At 34.0% G+C, this 18,236-nt stretch overlaps 1 protein-coding gene across 4 annotated transcripts in view; it reads right to left on the bottom strand.

The window, feature by feature from the left end:
• Window positions 1-18,236, bottom strand: part of LOC108684293 (tyrosine-protein phosphatase Lar-like) — a 320,687-nt gene that overhangs the window by 82,120 nt on the left and 220,331 nt on the right. For all 4 annotated transcript variants that reach the window (XM_018188539.1, XM_018188540.1, XM_018188542.1 and 1 more), the window contains exon 4: window positions 6,502-6,724. In XM_018188539.1, coding sequence (XP_018044028.1) covers window positions 6,502-6,724 — 223 coding nt within the window. The remainder of the gene's footprint in view (window positions 1-6,501; window positions 6,725-18,236) is intronic.

Genomic DNA, 18,236 nt, shown 5'->3' with positions numbered 1-18,236 from the left:
TTTTTATTATTAATATTTATTATTAATTGAAATTTTAACTGGGAACTCTTTATTTCTCAGATTTTTAGCGAATGGATCATAGTTGCCTAGTGTTCTTCTCGAATGTAGTCTTAGATTGCCATACGTTTCGTGCTATATTTCTATCGTGTGTTCGTAACGCAATTAGGAAGTGTCCTGACACAAACGGCAGAGAGCGTAGCTGTACAGGACTCAAAGGAGCCTTTAACGTTTCATAAGTATGCGGCTCTGGCCTGGGACTCTCTTTCTCTTTCTCTCTCTCTCTCTCTCTCTCTCTCTCTCTCGCGCGCGCGCATGCTCGAGTAATCTTCCCTTCCTGGGTTGCTCCCTTGAAGTGCGAGGCTACGTTAGATCATAATTAGTATACACGAGCCATCGTACAAAAGCAGCTTACATAACGAATACAGTGTCGTGGAGTCGTCGCTTCCGCAAACTCATTTTGCGCGATGTAGTTTCCATAATGAACATTTGGTCGGCAAGTTACGCTAAAATTTGCGAATGCCGTTTATTAAAGTTCGCGAGCGGAGCTGATTCTGTGAACAAAGGTCTGGAAAAATATGTATCCTGGAATATTGTAATAAAACGGCTCCATTCACTTTGTGCGATGTTGGCATCAAACTTATTCGCGAATCAATAAAAGGGTCCTGCTACGAACGATATTGTCTTTTTCGACTACTGTCGGCAAAGATCGCGTTTGCGCGCTCCAATCGAAAGGAGTCACAATTCGATGTACTATATCCGTAGGTTTGAAGTTCAGGCTTGAGCAAACTAAACATATGCTTGGAAAATTCCATTTTTATCAAAAATTTGACGAATATAATTCAATTTTATCTCGTTTTAATATGAAATTGCCTGCTTTTTCTAAATCTAATTAATTTCTTTTGTTTAATTTAACTAACCGAATTGAACTAATCCGAAAAATTGATATAAAGCGATGTAATTGAATATCGGATAAAAATTGAATGTGATAATAGAAGAGAAGGAAAGACAGATTTGTTCCCTCAACGTTACGAGATCTGGTTTCGAGTAATATGTACTCTAATGAGAAATTGTATACACATGTATGTAAGATATATAATCTACGGTATCGTTTTAAATAAAATGAGTCAATCACAGTCAAAAAATTAGTAAATAAAACAAATCGTTGAGAAAAGTATGTCATCTTTCAAATGCTGCTTTTTTTTACACATGTGTCACTCACGTGATCATAAATCGAGTGATTGATTGTAATTATAAGGAATGAGTCGTCCCGCAATAGCGGAACAAAGTACATACTATGATCTTTTGAAACCGTGAATGAAATTTCTCAAACAGATGCACAAAGTACAAAGGAAGGCAAGAAAGTGAAAAGAGAGAAAAAGGCATTCGATTGAATGCGTCTAATCAAAGTTAAGACAGAAATAGTAGGGAAACTATTCGATCCGAGTCTCACTTAAGATAGAGCAAAGTGCACTTTACCGCGAGAATTTGACGCTTTTCTTCGCGAATACTTTTCCAAGATCTCAAATTATACCCGATAAGAGGCACTCGACTAATGAAAAAATTATTTTCAGATTACTATCATTAAATAATATGACAGTTACTATTTCCACAATAATTTTCACCACTCACAGGATTGTATCTTGAAATTTAATTGGAAAGAAATCAAATTGGAAAATGAGTTTTTCCTGATAAGTAAATTAATAGTATCATATTGTGTTCATAACGTTGTATCGCATTATGATAATAAAAACATTTTATTCTATACAATTCTTTTTTATTTATATATAATTTATTTATATATATAAAATTTTATAATATAATCGGACTCTATATGGCCTACAGTTGCAATTTTTTGCTGAATCTAAAATAAAAAAATAATCAGACTCTCTCAAAAGAGGAAACATTTCTGAACATTAAGAAGATATATATGATTTTTTCAAGCATTTACATAAAGATTTGAAGAAAAAATTTTGAAGAAACATTTAGATTATATTGAATACATATGTCTCAATATGATCTAAGAATACGTTTCCCTCTTTTTTTTGTTAAAAAATGAAAAATAAAATGATCCAATGTTATTTTTATAAGACGATATATTTATTAATTTATTGACTTGTATATACACGTACAAAGAATACACAAAGAATTATTTTCTAAACAACCAATATATTGTGATATATTAGACATATTACACGGAGAAAATTTTTTTCTTAGAGTTTACTCTGAAAATATGATAGTCCTGAGATAACATTGTATTTTGAAGAATTTTATGTAGTACTTAGTGAGTACTTTTTAGTACTCTCTGCATTTTCTTATTTTTAACAACTTGAGAAAATACAATATTAAAAAAATTCTGAAAAAATTCTCAGAACTTTATGAGAAGAAAATAAATAATTTTGTCTCTTGCAGCTTTTCTATAAAGTTGATGGTATTTGAATAAAAAATTATTCAAGATCAATATTTAGCAATTTTTAGTAATTAATATCTTGTTAACTATTGCGAAAATTGCAAAATAGTAGAGGATTTTTCGACTCAGTTTAGTCCGCTTTATCTATACTAAAGCGATTAGCAAAAACTTTCGGGATGCCCTATATAATAAGTTTGATTAATTTTATTGAAGTACATGATAAAAATCTTTAAAATATCGTATTGTACCACAACTACCATATTTTTAGGGTAAATTTTAAGAGACAATTCTGTCCGTGTAAGCATACTAGGCTATATTGGATCCAGTTGCCTTGTATCGACTTTGTTATCATGCCTAAATGGCAGCTTTAATCGTTCTATAATAATCTCAGTAAAAGCAGCTGTTCGTTATTAATTGCTGTGAACAGTCGCGTGCCTCGTGCTGAAATATTCCAATCTGTGCAAAAGTGGTTCATGGCCGGTTCACGATGGTATCATTATGAGCTTTTACGCGCTCATAAAGACAGAAATGGAGTGACGAAGGAGAAAACGGCCAGAATAGGGATAGTAGAGATAACAAGAAAGCATGGATATTGCAAATTTGCGAGCCGCATTACCGAAGAGAAAGCAATTATAGCCGGAGAGCAGGTGGTTGAGATACGAGGCGATACTAACCAGTGCGACGTCTACCTGGAGGACATAAAGCTTAACGCGTTAATAAAGGCCAGTAGTACCAAGTCTTTAGCCTCTTCATGATTAGAAGATATGCATATTAGATACAGTAGTTATCTAAAATACAATAACGTATTCTGAAGAAAAATACTGTTATTAAAAAATTGGATATTGCATATATCAATTCTCGTACTTTTTATGTAACAAATATTACGTTTTTATTCTATAGTTATTTATTGAAAAAAAAAATATGGAAGAAAGATCAAGAAAATAATGCAGTTTAAAATAAAAAAATACGTTATGATAATAAGAAAAATTGAAAGCGTTATCATATTAAATGTTGTTTAGAAACGTTATCAGCAGGTATTTTTTAAGTATCGATATCGCGAAACTTTAGTTCAATAAAGGTATAAACAAAAGGCAATTTGAAGACGAGTAACATATATGTATATATAAGTAGACGCAATGATAAAGACGTTTTACGATCGCAGCGCGAGCTTGCGAAATTTTTCAATGAAAAACTGACGAAAAAAAAAGATGAGAAAGAAAGAGGAAGGGGAGAGAAAGAGAGGCTGACACCCCGCCGCGCGGTGCTTTAACGAGAAAAATACCTGCAGTCGTCGAGCAATTTTATTTACAATGGTTAAACGAAATCTTGAAGAATGTAAACGGTGAACTCGTAAATCGCACCGCGGAATCTATTGTGCTTTGACTTAGAAAAATAAACCTTGCTCCATCACCGTCGTGTATTTCAACACACAGACACACGACTGTATAACTCGGATGGAAAGCAAGGTAACGTTGTTTTGCATTCTCCATCTAACGTTCGCGTATTCAAGGCATGATGAAAACGCATATTTTTCAAATACAATGCGTTAAAAACTACCAATTAGTCAGTTCTTCACAGCGTTCTTTGAAAAATGTTAATAATGAATATCAGCAGGAAGTTGTGCCAGGAAAACAAGCGAACAAATACAATCACCGCAAAAGACATCGCGTGGAAGCCTTAAGTGAGACGGTAAGTGAATGTAAATACCAGCACAGCTTAAGCCAAGGATGTCCCAGGAAACGGAAATATTTGCGGATGGTTTGGTGCCACGAAAGTTCGGTATTCATTTAAATGGCGATACCCACAAGTTCTCCACTCCGTAATCAGCTTACCGATTTTCCTACGCGTTCTCGAACAAACATTGATATTTGTTCGAGATATTTATCATGAAATTGCTATACTGTGAATAATATTCTCAGAATTAATATTAATTAATATATAAACAACTACAATAAGGTTTATGATTAAGGAATGACAATCTTTATCTAATTTTAGAGAGAAATTTTCACAATAAATTTTATATAAAACTGCTTTATAATAACTGCTATATAAAAAATAAAAAGAATAATATTAGCTTGATGCATAACGATAAAATATGAAATACACTTTGGCTCCTTACAAAGAAAATATCTTTTCCTCATATATAATTGTAGCAGATAATATAAATACGTCGTAGTGTTAATTCATTTGTAGGAATAATAATGAAAAATCGAACGAAGAATCGAACTATTTAATAACGTTTTATTATAATTTAGCTCCAAAAAAACAAAGTTTTTATTATTTCACCGTAAAAATTTATAGCACTTTTATATATTTTTGTAACTGATTGTAAAAAAAACACAAGGATACTTTATAACTTTGTAAACGTATAAGTGGTTTAAATTGCTTTTCGATTGTCATATAAGCTCATTGATCCGATTATATGAGGTAAGTCGTGAAATTTATTGGTTATCGTTTCTTGAAACCGATAGTTATCAATTCGATGTAAGAAAGTATTTTTGTGATTATCTGTACTTCTGTGTTAATTTTATATAGAAAGATCTGTAGTGTAAAATAATAGAATCGGATGATGGTGTTAACTACAATAAAAGAAATTCTGACAAGAATGTAAGCCAGACTCGCAATGTTATTTATCGACAATATTCGCTTAATAGAACGATTCGCAATTACGCGGAGAAGGATTTTATCACGTAAGTGCGGATTTATTATATCTGTTATAAATGTGTGCTTTCGAACTTACGTATCTCACTCGAATGATGAGTAATTACGTTACTATGGAAGAAAAGTACAATGCTCTCTGAAGGAAAGCAGGTGTATAGTCGTTACTCTTTAGAATCATTTGTTCAACCGTTACGTTAAGGGTCAGGGCTAGAAATGATAAACGATCCGTTCTCTTACCCACCTTCTCGCCAGCGGATTCCGTTCCGTGTATTTCTCCTCCGAGATCACCTCCGAGGGGAATATAACAGGCGCATCGGAGAAAGAAAGATGAAAGGAGATAGAAAAATATGACCGCCCCGGTTTCTTCGTTCACCTTCGTCTTAATGTAAGCGAAATTTAAAGAGGCAGTTCTTTCTCTCTCTCTCTCTCTCTCTCTCTCTCTCTCTCTCTCTCTCTCTCTCTCTCGCTAGTGAAGCTTAAGAAAGAGGAAATTCGTGATCTCGATTATGATGACGATCAAGACGACGACGACGACGACAGCGCATCGCGACGGAAAAAATGTGGAGGGACGCGCGTGAAGACGCGCCGCCGCCCTCGGGACGATTTAAATCAATTCACCGCGTAGCATGGTAGATAAATTTCCGGTCTGACGTTTAAGCGATCGCGAAAGTTTTTCGTAGCAAGTCGTACGTGCGATATGGCCTGGTATAAAAGTTTGCTCTTCAAACGATCCGGTCGGCAAACTTCTTTTCGCGCTAGTACTTGGGGTATACCGGTGCATGATTAAATCAGGTATACCGCATCGCGGTAAGAATGATGTATGCGAATCGCTTGCGTTCTGCGCTACGACGTACGTGCGTTCGATTATCGGCGAGTAATTACTTATGCAAACTCGAGAAGCGAACTCTTCGACACGTTAACGCGTATCTCTCCGAATTTATCTCTCCGTGGTGCGACGAATGGTTACAGCGATAAAGGAAAGGGAAAAAGTTGAAGGATGTCGTTATCAAATTTAAGTCCGCGCGGATAATTTTGCGGTAATGGAAAGCTCTATCTCTAGAAGAAGGGAGCAGAGCTTAGTTCAACATCGGTATCAACCAATCCCAGGTGTTCAATTGGCGCTCTGCCAGAATTTAAGCTTGGCTTAAATTTCGTGCAGTTGCTACGTAACTAGGGCAGATTCAGATTAGAATTAACTAATTGTTGCGTACACCGTCGTAATTAGGCAGGATTCCCGCATGCTCCCCGCATACTAATATTTAATAGAAACCTAACCGCGGGATATCGTATACGGGAGGAAGTTAAACCTATTCCATGGCACGCAATCGTGACGTCTTACAATCTATCGGTAATACTCTGAAATGAATAGCAATTTTTAACTCTTTACACACGTTTAATCAGCCATTCAATATAAAATTATTAAAATAACTTACCGATTACATTTAAATGGACTAGATGACTCATGTGGGGCGTCGTAGAGACCTGGCACTCGTAAATACCGCTGTCCCGATGCTGTGGATACTTTATTTGAAGTGTCCAGTCGTCTGAATGAGCGTTGTGAATCGCTCGAAATCGCTGGTCGTTCGTGTACGTATAACGGCCAATTGTGAGCAAATGGACGTCTCTGTGCCGTACCCACGATACTTGTAGCGTCATCTGTAAAGGAAAACGATGAGAGTTGAGAGACAAGATCGACTCGTGAGAATCACGAATGATTTCATCTCGAATCTTTTGTATATTTGCTTAGGGTTACTTATTGTACTGGGACATATAATTGGTGGTTTATTTGACATACCGTTTAATTAACCAAATATCAAGGGTTCCAATCAATTTCTAACTTAAAAATTTTGAACGTGTTGCTAGTGCGACTTATTAAGAAAGCAAATTTTCTTGCATATAATCAAGATATGAATAAATGAACATTTCTCTTAACTAAATCTATACATCTGGAAGTCTACAGCAAAATAAAAAGTACAAGTAAAATGTTAATCCCAGCATACGTTACCATATGAGAAAATAATAAATTTTTATAAAGAAACAAAGCTTTTACTTATCAGAAATTAATGAAAACACTAGAAACCGCGAAACGTGAACCAAATAATTCAGTTTTTATCTTTGCGCGCATTGAACCAGTTGAAAAAATGGGGATCATTTACTTCGAAAGCATAATTTATCGCTACGCATACCAACTGCTGTCTTTTGACAGATATAACGCACGTGCATGAGACAGCGACTCGTAAGCTGATATCGCTGTCGCGATTTCCAATGACACATGTAATAGAATAAATTACAAAACGCGAAATCTAAATTCAGACTAGCGAATGGGATATACGACGCTACATCAGATACAACTTTCGAGCGTGCACTCCGAGCGAGCGTTCCTTCCTTCTCGTACGAAGGAATTAATAGAGTCGCTTTGCATATCGTTGCAAAGTTAGCGTGCGAGATAAAACGCCTCGAGCTGAGATAATTGGACACCCGGACCCAGCGACGTGTAAATATTTGCATCCTTCGAGTAAGGTCGATACGCATTACTCGAAAAGCACATGAACATGTGCACGTAGTATAACGGTTCAGATGCGGTTTCAAATATGGTACTGCAGACGATGTCCTAAATGTGGCTATCGTATGCAGAAATGCTCGTTCTCGTTCAATATTGCTGGACAAATTGAATGTCGCGGTATCGAAAACTAAGTTTACATCGAAGGTTGGAATTAATTAAGCTTTAATTAAGGTTTAATGATGCGAACAAGTAAACACGGGACACATTACGCAATATATACATGGAAAATTGAATTAATCGAGTTAAAATTAACCGAGTTTGCCACTAGTCCTAATAGTAGCAAAGGGGATTTAAAGTTTGGAACATTAAATATTACAAACATGAAATCGTCATAACATAATGCCTAATAGGATTCATTCTCTACACTGTTTCGTATACCCTTAAATTTTAATGCTTGCTTCAATTTCTGTCCGAAGTCTTCCATTAAGGGCGCCTTTGTCTGGATTCCGAGAGACCGATATATCTATCTACTATTCTACTACAACTATTCTCTCTCTCTCTCTCTCTCTCTCTCTCTCTCTCTCTCTCTCTCTCCGTTTTCTCTGAGATTCGCTTTCCTGGATCCTTATCCAACTCACTTCGTAGTTTCCGTAAGGACTTCGCTCAGTGGGTCCTGCCGGACGAGTACGAGTTGTTGCGGAAGTTTCGGCGACCTAAAGATGTCCCTTGTTCGAGAACTTGCAGTGATATCCGAGCAGATACGGAGGAGGTAGTCCATAGATAAGGGTGTGTTCTCAGTGGAAAGGAAGGGGACGAGATAGACAGACAGAGATGGCAGATGGAATGGCGCGGAAGCAAAGCCTTGTGAGTAGATACATTCGAGTTTGGTCAGACGAGACTCGCTATCTTGTTTCTGCCGTGCATAGTTTTATTGCGCTTGTCGCGCGTATGCGTATCGCGCGCGCCCGTTATGTCTTCTGTTAATTTATGATACGCGACCGACATGAAATGCCATAGTTGCCGAGTTCGAAGGCTTCCGACTATGCCGGATCTAGGACGATGGGTCAAACACTGTCGACTCTGCATCCTGCGTTCCTGGTTCTCGCACCAGCTCCTGACGCCGAACCGCATAGTTGGCCTTTGCATACCGATTCCGCTGTCGTCGCGCAAATGCGATTTATGCGAATTCCCTTTCTCATAGCCAGCCGAGTGCAGATAGATGGACAGATTTATTCTGTCTGTTGATAAATTTGCTAAAGATGATAAAAGATATATAAGATTGAGTGAAATAATAGATGATTTAATATAAATGGAAAAATTTTTTAATAGAAATTATGGCTATTAATAACAATATTACGGTATTCAAGGAATATATTACTGAAATTTTAATGTAACATATTACATATACATTATAAAGTAACAGAGATAAAAAGTAAATATCAACATCTATTCCTTTCAAATGAAGTACTTCTCGAGTTATCCTATAATAATATATTATCCGGAAAGTTCGTGCCGATTTTGAAGGAAAATTGAAACGCAGAAAATTTAAATTTTAGTATACATTTATAAATTATATAGATTAGTCGGCACGAACTTTCCGGACAATCCAATATGTAATTTAAAAACAAATTTCCAACAATTACCAATTTTAATAGACTTTAAATGTACAAGACGTCATGGTATTTGGAAAAAAATGTCGCGCCGTTAATTCATCGTAATTTCTCATTAATTCTAGTAGAAAATTCTATGCTTTACAATAATTTTTCCTACTTTTCAATTTTGATTTTTTAGTATATTAAATGTGAAATTCTTTTTTATTTTTATAAGAAACTGTAAAACTATGAAAAGTGCTACAGGAAGTGTTATTATTTTTTTTTATATTAATAGAATGTCAGGCTATCTTTATAGACACAAATTTAGATAGTAAAATTAGGACACCGTTCTATTAATAACATAAATAATGATAGTTCCAATAACACTTTTCATACACTGAGAAAAATGGTCTGATTAGATTAAATAGTAATTCTGATGGAAAATGGACGAATCAGAATTTTCTAGTTAAATCTATTAGAATTCTAGTTGAGATAACTAGAATTGTGTGATTAATATTATTATTCTGGTACAAATAAAAATTCTAATAGATTTTACTGGAAATATTATATCAAACAGAATTCCGATTATCTCAACTAGAATTTTAATAAGTTTAATCAAAAAATTCTGATTCGTCCATTTTCAATCAAAAATTTTTTTCAGTGTAGTTCATTATCAAAATAAAAAAAGTTCCGCATATTTTGTACTAAAAATCCAAAACTAAAAATGTTAATTTCATAAACTAGTATGATACTTGCCTTCTAAAGTAGTAAAGAAAAAAAAAATTTTTTACTTTTAGTTATAGTTGTATTAGTGTCATCAACTTGTGAAAGACGGTATTTGCTGGGGATTGTAAATAAAACAGCATTATCCCTACCGGAATGGTGAAGCCTCGTTTGATGAGGAATCGATCAATCTCCCGTTTCGTCATGATGTTATATTGCTTGACGTGCGAGTTATTGGAATCGATGTCGGGCGAGATTACCGTGTTAGCGTTCGCCAGCGAATCAAATATAGCATGTACGAATTTCCAGTGATGGAGAATTTTCGATAAGCTTTGCGCCCCGTGGCGGAACTGATAAAATTACCGGCCAATTATCTCGCGTAAACAAATTCTGCGTAAGAAGATTCTGACCTAATTTTGTGCCGGATAAGATGAGATCGTGACACGAAAAGATGGAAAGTAAATTACTCTCTCATTTACACACACACACTCTCTCTCTCTCTCTCTCTCTCTCTCTCTCTCTCTCTCTCTCTCTCTCTCTCTCCCCTTTCTCTCCCTCTCCATCCCTCTCTCTCTCTTTCTCTCTCTCTCCCCCTCTCCCCCTCCCCCCTCTCTCTCTATCTCTCTCTCTATGTGTCTACTTGTCTATTTATTTGTCTCTATCTCATCATAAAACACATTCGAAAGATAAGGACATCCGACTAGCAATAGTATATTCTACCGAGAAATATAAATTGTTTACACAAAGCACATAAGGTTTCGGCATAATACAACTTCGTCGATAATTAATATCGGATTGATTCTGGTTGTGATTATGCAGTCGTTCCTATATTAATTGTATCCGTGAAAGAGCGATTTACGATATATTTTTTTAAGTATTTGAAACTGAATTTAAATCGTGAATAGAGATGACGAATAAATAATATATCGACGAAATTAACAATCCAAATTATAAGCAAATTATATGCAGGAAATTCTGTTTTATTTATTATTTCAAAATCAAAATAGTTTCATAATCCAAACAAAAATGACTTCTTTTAAATATAATATTTTTGAATTATCATAATGTGTTTGTTCACCAAATGTACACTGCGCTGAGAAATCGCGGAATTTAAACGAGATTATAAAGTATATTATAGACTAAAATATATTGGTTTGTTATAAAGCAATTAATTGAAAAATAATCCACCGATACGACACATTTAAAATTATTTTACCGAATGGAATCAGATTATCGATTACTACTTTCATAAGCAACCATTTTATTATCTGGCGAATATAATTGCCACAAGCACTCGTTTGATTTCAACATGAAAATACAATCATTAAAAAGGAAGGGGGAAACTGATAATATGAAAGATGTATTTTGGACGTAACATTACCAGTTCGATTATTATTGCAATCGATAGTCTTATAAATATTAAGATTAAAAAAGTATAGAAATTAGGTGTAAATCAATATACCGGCAGGCAATAAATACAAATTTTTCGATTATATTGAGCTTTTCATTTTTTATACGCATTTTAAGCGCATTAAAATATTATATTGATTCTCTGATATTTCTTTTAATAATTGTATTTTAGAATTTAAAGAATGCTTCCGGCTTCTCTCTCTTTGTTGAAGTTAAATAATTAATTAATGCAAACTATAGAAATCAAAGCTTTAAATGATCTAGCTGAATCTTAAATGCTTGTATGATTCTTGTGTGAATTTATATATTATGTATGTAGTCCCCAGAAATACGCACCGAAATGATTTTTCTTGAAAACGTTAACTCTACTAAACTACCGCAGTAATATCACAAATTAAATTGGCTAGCAATTTAACAAATTTTTTATGCTTATTCGCATCTTTGAAACGATCTTAATAATGTTGAATGACATATTAAAATCTGTAAATAATTAATTCTTATTGCGAAAGATATTATCTCGGCCGGGAGTCGAACCTGGATCTCTTGCATACTGCGGTAGTTTAGTAGAGTTAGCGTTTTCAAGACGAAAAATTATTTTGGCGAACGTTTCTAGAGACTATATACGTAGTATATAAATTCATATAAGAATCATACAAGCATTTAAGATCCAGCTAGACCGTTTAAGACTTTGATTTCTATAGTTGTGTTATCACACATATACGGTCCTATAATGTATTATATTAATTAATTAATAAATACTTAACAGACTAATAAAAAAAATTACGTCTACTAAATGTGTAATAATTTTTTAAATTATTTAATTTATATTTGTGTTTATGTTATTACATAAGTATTAGATAATGTTATTCATGTGCCGATGATGCAACATACATCTGTGACCTATATTTAGAAAATTTATATCTTGAGACACAATCATCTTATGGGTCAACGAATAGTGGAAACGAATAGTCTATTTGTCCCATGGGATTGTGCTTGTATTCGCGCCATTTTATCTCGACAATCTCCATTTACTACGATCGAATTGTCCATGAAACCATTTCTATCTCTCGACGACTTTACGCCCTTTTTTTCGTAGGATATTTTTGCTGTACCTCAGCTAGAAGGGTCCGGAAAATCTTATTGTTCTATCACATTATGTGCACAATGTGATTGCAAAAACTCGCTTATATTCGTCTTTTATCGTACGGTCTTTGTCAATTTTAATTTTGTCTCTTATATTTTATGTAATTATATTGAAAACATTACACTTTATTTCCGATTTATTATATATTCTCTAAAAAAAAACATTTCAAATAAATTTCAATGAGCGAAAAATTGCATGAATCAAAATATCGAATGTATAATTGTAGAAATATGAATGTACGCACACATGCACGCGTGACTTATATAAGATCACAATAAGGTTTTTTGTTAATTTGATTAACAAAATAATTTGACTAATCGAAAAGAATTCAAATTAGTTTCGCTGTGAAAATATTCGTTAGCGACAAAACAGAATAACCATCACGAGAAAAACATATATGCTTTTAGCGCAGCATTACAGTGGTTCAGAGAGGACATACGCGTGCACATATATTAGCATTTCTCGTATATATTTTTCGTCGGTTTATGCGCATATTGCCAGCCGGAGGCGCTAATTGCCGTTGTCGCACTCGGCTAGTACAGGAAAAGCATTGTTTTATTCGCATTCGGATGTGCATCGTGCATACGTACAGATAAACAATACACACGAACGTGTTGTCCCGTTCGATAAGCTTCTCACGAGGATTACGATGTCGCGCGCAGTTCATGTTGCCCCTACTCTATATGCTCCTACATTTTTTATTGCCTGTGCGATTTTCAAGACGACTCACGATGACACATACTCTACGTGTGTTCTATGTTTTGATCTTTTAACGAAAATTATGTCAAGCAAGAAACTAATAAATGAAATGTATTGAAAAGATAAACTTTTATTTTTATATGCAACTTTTTTTTGAAGAAATAAGAAATAACAATTATTTTAAAGTTGATTTAAAAAAAATTTAATAACATTTTAAATTATAATATATGTATATATTGTATAATGTAGAATATTAAATTTTTCATTATTTTTAAAGAAAGATTCGGAGAAGCAACTATTGATTAGAATCTCTCTCAAAATAATTACTTTGTCTATAAATACTTATTTTTATTTTTAGTTACAAAAGAGATATTTTATAATCAATTTAGATGAACTTGTGATATGCTGACGCGACTAAGGGTTGAAAATTATTCAAGCAGCTCCACAATCTTAACTTTCTATCTCAGACATTACACGTCTGAAAAGGTCCGTGAGAGATTCTGAAATAAGACATTTCCATTTTGTGCTCAAGTTCCAAAATTTTCCGAGACTTTCTATATCGCAAAAGAGAATTCATCTGACAATTAAAGTGTCTAACTATTGCCAATTAATGATCTTTAAGGGCATAACGGATTTCCGATATCGTATAGTTTACCAGAACGTGTTGAACCACTTTCAAGCGCCATCAGCCTTCTCCGTTAAGACGCTTCTCTCCCTCGTTTGCCTCTTGATGACGAAGAAGGTAAAGTTTCACCTTATTTCCGTCTACTAATCGATAGATTTTCTTGTAAAACCTTCATCCGCCATAGTGATATTTCGACGTGCTTAACATCTGCATTCTTAATTGAGTTTTCAGGATTAAATGGTCGATAGATTGATGCAAAATATCGGTTGCTCAGAATTAATTGTCTCTGCATTATTAGTTGTAATTAATTATACCCTATTTTTAGTATAGTCATTAAGGTGATTCTTTAGTAATCGAGTTATCATAGAAATGTCTGATTTTTTTATATAATGAAGTTGAAGTATCGAAATTGATGTATGCAAAATTTTATGGTAGATTAACGATGAAATAAGAAAAAAAAAATTGAAGATGTAATCTTTCACGTATAATTTAGTGACAGATAAGGCTCGCAGACTAACGCTTCTTTGACTGCATAAATCTTACCATAGACTTTTTTCAAAAACGAGATCATAATAGTTTAAAAAATTATGATTTTAATGATCGCAAAAAAGTAATAATCAACGGCCATTTTGGAAATTTACGTGCATATTTACGTATATAAATTTGCAGGAGCAAAAAAATATTTTGCTGCTCCAGTTAGAATTATAGTTGTTTTTTGTATCTGTATAGAAAATTATGTATCATAGATACATAATAGAATAGCGTAGAATTTATAGCACAAATCTAAATTTTATCTCTGTCATTTATATGATTAGATGCAATACATATCCAATATCGCAGTACTTGCTAGAAATTTATGTATTTTACTATTTTTCGTACTTAAATAATTTTCGCTATAACTGCAAGATTACTTTTTTGAGTATGCATATAAATTTAATCTCGAAAAGTAAACATAATCTCATTTTGTTTTCGTTCGATGAAGATGCAGCTCTTGATTTACTACTATTGTATGTCCTACACTATTTCACATTAAGATATATATGTAGTTTTAATATTTTTTCCAAATTGAATAGATATTTGTAATTTTGGTTGGCTCTTGGTGAGATACCCCAAATTTTCGGCACTTTACTAAAGAAACACCTTAAGAGAAAAAAAAAACATGCGACAGAAGATAGCTATGTTGAATGTATATGTTTGGGATAGATTTTCAAGTAAAAGATTTTCTTACAAAGCTATTTTTACACCAAATTCTCAGGACGTTCGTAAATTTAATCAAATACCGAATATCAATATCGCAAAATATGATTCATGTCTCGGTAGAAACGTAGACATACGATGCATTTTCAGATACATATTTATAATATATACAATTGAGTATACATTGCATTTTAACTCTTAAAATATTGCAAAATTTTTAAAATGTTACAGTTTTGCATTTATTTGCATTTTATTGTCCTCATACGCATATAAGATTAAGCCAAAAATGATGTCAGATGAGTTGGTCCATTTAATACGTTTACATATTTAACACCTCTACATATTTTGCATTGTATTTTACACCTCGGAGAAGAGTTATATGGAGGCCATTTTTTGATATATTTTCAAATATATAACGCACTATGAATATATGCGTGTCGGCAGCATGTAAATCAACTCAGCTGGCCGAACGAGGTTACGTTAATTTCGTAGCTATCACAGTTGAATAAACGCTAGAAACGCTTACAAGAGCGTTGTCAGCATTTTCCCTCGCGCGTGTACACAATAAAATTGGAAATCGGACGAGCTTTTCAGCCGGACCGTAAACAAAAGTGGCGTAGCCACGCGTTGGATTACGACGCTAAATACATAGATATAATTCATTGCTCATTAGCGACACTTTGATAGTTAGCTTGACTGCCAAATTGTATTCCGGATGCGTAGATTACGCGGCATTTAATCGAAGCGAGATCGCTTCGCATTATCACATACCACCGAAGTATCATCGATTTTTTTGTTTTTTCCTTCTTTTTATAGATAATTTTGTGATTCATAAATATAATGAAATGATTGCTGCATACTTACGTAATATTAGAATTAAAGCACAAAAATTCTTCTCTCATTCTCCGTCTCCCCTTCTCTCTCTGTAAATAAGCTCGTATATAATTTCAGCGTGACCCAAGAGTATGGATATCTTTAATTAATGTCCATAATATTCAATTCTTCGTTACTATTCCGTATCTATAATTATTACTGCGTTCAGCGAGATTCTATTCGACAAATTTTATTCGAGAAAATTGCAATTCTCGCGAAAATAGAATCTACATGTAATATAATAAAATAAACGAAAATTCGTGAAAAATTCAAACATAGTACAATGGAAGTGTACAGTATATTTCTGGAATATTCCGCCTTTTATAGAGACAGTTAAATGTACCGTCAAGAGGTAAATTAAACATTTATACATCGATGGCGATAACGACGAATTCAGTGCCGCTTATTGGCGAATATCGTTCATCGAAGTAGCAACACGCGGCTATTTATTCTTCCCCTGTTCTGAAACTGCAGTCATTCGATATTTCTCGTCATATTAAATCGTACGTTAATTCCGGTATACAATATTAAATATTCCACTAATACGATGGATTCAGTGTCAGTCATTAAAATGAGCGCGTGCATCAAAAACGGCAATGCTTGCAAAACAAAATTGAGAAATTAATGAACAATTAAAATGATCATTAATCAAGCTCATAATACTTGTTGATATTTGGATCATATTTATAAGAAAGTACAGAGAGATAAGAAAGAAGAACAAGTGGATACATATAAAATCGCGATATAAGATACTTTTTATTAATAATAATAATGCAAAACGTTCGCATTTGACAAACACTTTCAACTGATATTTGTAATCCGCGAATTTTCGGGCAAAATGCCCGATACAGTTACAAAGACAGACACGTGAAGAATAAAGTTTTATATACACACACACACACACACACACACACGCGCGCGCGATGAGGAAAATGAAGATATGCTTCCTTTCCTCTACCTTTCTCTTGCTCAATATTGCTGAATCGACACGTTCTATTCGATGAATTCTAAAGCGTTCAACTGGAAACCGCTCGTAGTTTATCAATCGCGGGAGCCACTGATAATGTTCGCATATCTCCGTGCTCGCTTCCGGTATATTGTATCGACGATGTACGCTATCAAACACGGTCGTACTGTCCCATCACCGTTGATATTTAATTAAGCTATGCTGTTAATTACCGCGCGACATCAGTGTTTTACCATTCTTCCTGCGGACGCATATTTAAATACGGCAACGAGAGAAACTAACTGTTCCTCGATTTTCAGATCCACAAGTAGATTCAGTGAACGTTACGAGTTCTAATTAATTATACAAGCTGTCCCAGTTCGAGGAATATTTCAGCAATGTCCTTAATGAATATGATGTCGATGTTTTCTTGATCGAGAGAAGAAAAATTTTGAAAAATAGCGTGAAATAGATATATGTAATTCAAACAAATAGAAAAAGGAATGTTTCCCGTGATAAATCGTAATCTCGATGAGACTTCTCAGGAATCATTATCCAAGAGCTCGTAAATCAGAAATTCGGAATGATATAATTATTCGCGAGAGCGTTCTCACTCCGGAACTTGAATACTTGATTACGCGACAAGTTCAATTAGCAATTATCGTTCTGAAGTGGAGTGCATTGGGTATAAATGCTTGATAGCAGACAGTTCCCAAGTCATCGTGCTTTTACATCCCGTAGGATGGACGAGGTTAATTTGATCCCATTTGTGAATGCGGTATGCATTGCAGATGCAAAAGGTCAAAGGACACGTCCTCTATACCTGCGTTCGATCGATTAATTCAAAGTTCACAATTAAACTTACTATCGTGCGTAATAAATGCGCTATTTCATGTAAAAATTCTAAAAGCATGAATAATTGTAAATTGTCTTTAACTAATTTATCAAAATTTTTAAAAAGCGATAAGTAATAGTAATACGCAATTAATGTAATAAGAAAATTTCGACGATAAAATAATAGTTTTAATTAAAACATATACCCCTAATGTAAATATCATTTTGTTAAATATATACGCACATATGTCAAGCAAATATAATAATTCATAATATTCATTGTAAAAACCAAGGAAAAGTTTGATTGCAATCTTTTTCCCAAAACCTTGTTAATTACCTATTTCGAAGAAATATTTCATGGAACCGGTGTCACTTCATGTGCCACCTTCGCTTATGCAAGTTCTCTTTTGCAACGAAAAAAAAAAAAAAAACTCTTAACTCATAGCACGTAGAAAAGTAGTACTATTATGACAAATTTCGCTGTCCAAAGTGTCGCCAAAGCAAAAATGTCCGTAACCGCGCCTTTATCTCTACAATGACTTTCCGGAGACTACTTTCATTCCATGTAAACGACTTTCGACGCACAGCAATGCACGAAACGAACTTACGAATAAGCGTGTAA

The sequence above is a fragment of the Atta colombica genome, unplaced genomic scaffold (genome assembly GCF_001594045.1).
Source record: "Atta colombica isolate Treedump-2 unplaced genomic scaffold, Acol1.0 scaffold13, whole genome shotgun sequence".
Classification (NCBI taxonomy): Eukaryota; Metazoa; Arthropoda; class Insecta; order Hymenoptera; family Formicidae; genus Atta; species Atta colombica.
The sequence above is the reverse complement of the archived record's forward strand: the minus strand, read 5'-3'. Positions and strand labels throughout refer to the sequence as shown.